The sequence below is a fragment of the Pistacia vera genome, unplaced genomic scaffold (genome assembly GCF_008641045.1).
Source record: "Pistacia vera cultivar Batoury unplaced genomic scaffold, PisVer_v2 Contig184, whole genome shotgun sequence".
Taxonomy (NCBI): Eukaryota; Viridiplantae; Streptophyta; class Magnoliopsida; order Sapindales; family Anacardiaceae; genus Pistacia; species Pistacia vera.
In genome coordinates, this window is record NW_022195938.1 from 891,497 (window position 1) to 896,194 (window position 4,698).

The following is a 4,698-nucleotide window of genomic DNA, read 5'->3' on the forward strand; positions in this document are numbered from 1 at the left end:
TTTTCCTTTAATTTACAGTTTAGTCTCATTACTCAATATCTTGTATGAAAATATATTTTTTTCTTATAGAAAAGGGGGAAATTTCACTAATTTGAAAAGTTTAAGGTACAAATTGTCACTTTTTAGAACCTGTGGGTGAACAATCCAAGCCAAACTTAAAGGGAAATGATTTAAAGTCCGTCAAATTCAACTTTTTTTAACTTTTCTATGAAACCCACTAGTTTATATATATATATATTCATTTACACCCCTATAATTCACAAACATATACGAAATTTGAAAAGCATATATGTCATGAACATTTACATTTTAAATCGAACGAAGAAACTAACTTTTCCAATATGCACATTACTTTACAAATATAAATGAAAATCAATCAATTTTATTATTTATAAGAAGCACATTACACAAAACAATAAAAAGAACTTAAAATAAAAAATAAAAATAGACTCATTATTAAATAGATTGAAATGGCCACCTATGGTCGCTAGTGTAGAGTTTAATACGGTGTGGCCCAACTACATGGGCCAATGATTTACAATAATACTATATTTACAAAAAAATCTTATAAAGATTTCCATACAAAGTGAGGTGGTAAAAAATGAATAGAAGAGTGAAACAAAAAGTCAAACTCATTATATTCACTCTTCCATTCATTTGTTATCACATCACTTTGTATGAAGATCTTTATAAGATTTCTTTGTAAATATAGCATTATTCAATGATTTAACTAGAAAGCAATCACAGGTCTATATTTGATTAAATTTAACTAGATCGTAACTGACATGACCTTGCAATCGCTTAGTTGAGTCATTCAACCAATAACCTCTACTTTAGAAACTACAATCAACACCCATCTCGACTATTATTTATTACCATTTCATCATTAATTTATATGATTGTTGTATACCATCAAATGAAATGATTTATAAACATCCATCAACTAAAAGGTTGTAAGTGTTACTTTCTAAAACCTATGCATCTTACGGACTTTCTCCAAACCTAAGGGGTGTAAACACAACAAAAATGAAATTCATGGAACCTTCATTTAAGTCTGGATGCACTTTTAGTGAACTAGTATATATGTCATTGAACAACCTTTCATCTAATTCACAAATTGATTTTGAATTTTGGTGGAGTAGTTTTCATTTTAAAACAAATGGAAATATTTTCAAAGAAACTAACGACCATTAATGTATATGGGCCAAAAATCATGTTGGGCTTGAGGAGGCTCAATAGTTAATATAGACAGATTATGGCCCAAGGCTTTAGCCCAATTCTGGTTAGGCCTATGCTTAAATCCACCTTGCGAACTGCCCTCTCTATGAGTTGGGCTATCCTGCAAGCTAAGCTAAGCTGGACTAGCCACAACGGTATGTGAATAGGAAACAAAATCCTATTCTGTTTCCGCTTCTATCAAGCTCCCAGATCACATTTATAAGCTTAACCTGATAAAGGAAAGAGATCTTATCTTCTTCCTAAACTATAACTAGAATCCTAATAGGATTCGAACATCTTAGGTTCACTATATAAGCAGGGGCAAACCCCCTTATTAGGCATTCAGAAATCACCCTTAATAGCTAAGCTCTCAAAGTACTTGCTCTTAAGAACCGCCGCATTATTCTAGTATTCCTTTCTGTCCTTAGCCCTCACTAAAATACTCTTAGCCTTGCTGACTTGAGCGTCAGAGTGTCTACGACAGGCACCACACCAGTGTCTATCTAGCCTTCACGTTCCCTTTTGCTTTCTGTGCAGGTACATCCGATTGTCAGTGGCTCACTTTATACAGGATCAGTCCCTCTAAACTTGATCGTAGATTTTACTGTCTACAATTTAGTAGCCACCGTAAGGCCTTGACAATCATTTGATTCAAAATGACCTGCTCTCTCTGTTCAGCCATCATGACTGATAACACCGAAAACCCCGTGCTCAACGTTGCGGCTTAGATTGCAACTCTCACCACACTGGTGCAAAACAGCAACAAAAAGTACTAGGCCTTGGAAGCTCAGAATGCTGCCATCCGTGCGAAGAATCAAGCTCTCCAAGAAAAGGTAACCCATTTCTATTATGTGGATTGGTCTTTAAATCAGCATCATGCATCCTCCTCTCAGCTACCCATTCATCCCCGACAACTATTCTCTACCCCAGATCATGACACCCTCATGAAACCCCTTTACCACAATACGGCTCTAACCACCACAATGTCCTTAACCGAGCCGAGCCACGTTGATAGCACCCAACTCATCAACCTCTCAACCACTAGAACACGCACAAAAGCTACCCCGTTCCAACAACTAAACACCCATTTTATACTCCCACAAACATATCTAACACAGTCACTGGCGACATCACTACCCAAACCGCCCCACTCAGCTTGACCATACACGTCAATTCTAATGTCTTCCCTCAATTCCTCAACAACTTATACAACCCAATGCCAACCCCCCTTGAGCAAACACTAACCAAGTAGGTCGCCAAGATGGAAGGCATAATCCAATGCATTCCCGGCATACCCACACTCCTTAAGAAAAGCCAACCCCCCTTGAGCAAACACTAACCAAGCAGCTCGTCGAGATGGAAGCCATAATCCAATGCATTCCCGACGTACCCATACTCTTTAAGAAGAGCCAACCCCAAAGCTATGCTGATTCACCCTTCATAGACATCATAGCAGTAATGAAGATGCCACAAAAATTCACCTTCCCCAACATGAAGCACTACGATGGGACCACCGACCTGGACGACTACATAGCATCCTGTAAGCAACGAATGTTAGCTATGACCATCCCCCGAGATCTCCATGAAGCATACATGTGTAAAAGCTTTGGCTTTAGCCTCATGGGACCAGCACTCCAATGGTATACCAACCTCCCCAACAACTTCATCGAATCTTTCCTCCAGCTCATGGACACCTTTGTGGAGCAATTTGCTAGCAACAAAAAGCTAGAAAAGCTATCCGACGATCTCTACCGGATCCGCCAACACTGTAATGAGCCACTTCTAGAATACGTGGGACGTTTCAATCACAAAAAAGTCTCCATCCCTTACTACAATCAAGAGACCACGGTGGATGCCATCAAGAAGGGACTCTTCCCTTACTGTGAGCTATACAAAGAATTCACCAAGTTCAATTATACCATTATGGAAGATGTGCTGGCTTGCGCTTGGATAGAAATAAGGTGGGAGGAAGATGAGGTCCATCGAGGCAAGCTTAACAACAATGACGATTGCTACCCTCGTTGATCTGATAGATGCCATGATGCAAGACCAGTTGAGTCGTACTGAGTAAGAAGAGGCCCAGTAAATGATAATAGACACCCACTGGATTGTCCATTTGCTTAGCACATTGAAAGAGAACCCACCAACCCAACAGATACAAGATGCCCGACTACAACCTGAACATCAAGCCCGCAGAAGTAGTAGCAGTGATGAAAGAGATGGGAAAGGTTGTCAGATGGCTAGCAAATTTGCCACACTATATGTCCAATCGAGATAATACAAATTGGTATGAGTTCCACGGGGACCATGACCATGTCATCGTTGACTGTATCACTCTCCGCCTTGAAGTTGTTGAGTTGCTAAAAAGAGGTCACCTCTAAGACTTCCTAACAGATAGAGGAAAAACCACCTTAGCAAATAAAAACTGCTAAGTTACACCTCCACTGAAAGCGCCACCTACTTACGGGATCTGCAGTGTGATCTTAGGAGGATCAAAGGTAAGTGGCATGAGTTACTCCTCGGCTAAACGCCATGCAAGAGCTACAGCCTACCCTAAACACCATTCTCACCGACCATCGATGCAAAGACCAACGAATTTGACAATCGAATTCGTTGACAACAAAGCAACATCACTCCTCAACCCTCACCATGATGCGCTCGTCATCACCCTCCAGATAGCCAACATCCTCGTGAAGAGAATCCTTGTAGATCCCGACTCCTCAGCAAACATTCTGTTCCTCAACTCCTTCAAAGTCATGGGCCTGGATGAATCTAGTATCAACCACTGCTCCATTTTCCTCGTTGACTTCAGTTCAAAATAGAAGTATACAATAGGGGAGATAGCTTTACCAGTCTATGCCGAGTGAATCAATCTCCAAATCACCTTCATGATAGTGGACACCCTTTCTATGTACAATGTGATACTAGGCCAACCATGGATCCACTGTATGTGGTCCATCTCATCCACTTTCTACCAAACCATTCGGTTTCCCCACCAAGTGGGGCATTAAGGAGTTAAAATGAGATCAGAAGGCTTCTAGAAATTGCTATCAGAATGCCTTTAAGACTTAGCGGGGAACCATGTAGCAATTACAGTCCCACATGACTGGAGGAGCCGAGCGGGATGAACCAGCTATGGAGGAGCTAGATGAAGTGCAACTACACCCCAACCACACAGATCTCAAGACTCAAATAAGGGCACAACTCTAACCTAACATCCGAGAGAAGCTGGTAATGCCGTTCGACCTAAAGAATGCTGGCGCCATCTACCAATGCCTTACGAACAAGAGGTTTGCCAACTTGCTAAAGGACTCTATGAAAGTGTACATCGATGATATGTTGGTGAAGTCATTGATCGCCGAGCAGCACCTCAACCACCTTAGACAAGCTTTTGAGGTGTTGCGGAAATACAACATAAAGCTGAACTTAGCCAAATGCTTCTTTGGCGTCTCATCCGTAAAGTTTCTCTGCTACATGGTA

General features: G+C 40.8%; 1 protein-coding gene across 1 annotated transcript; it reads left to right on the forward strand.

The window, feature by feature from the left end:
* The first annotated feature begins 2,574 nt into the window (after window positions 1-2,574).
* Window positions 2,575-3,243, forward strand: LOC116126817. Its single transcript, XM_031412490.1, has one exon. The coding sequence runs from the start codon at window positions 2,575-2,577 to the stop codon at window positions 3,241-3,243; it is 669 nt and encodes a 222-aa protein (XP_031268350.1).
* The last annotated feature ends 1,455 nt before the right edge of the window (window positions 3,244-4,698 follow it).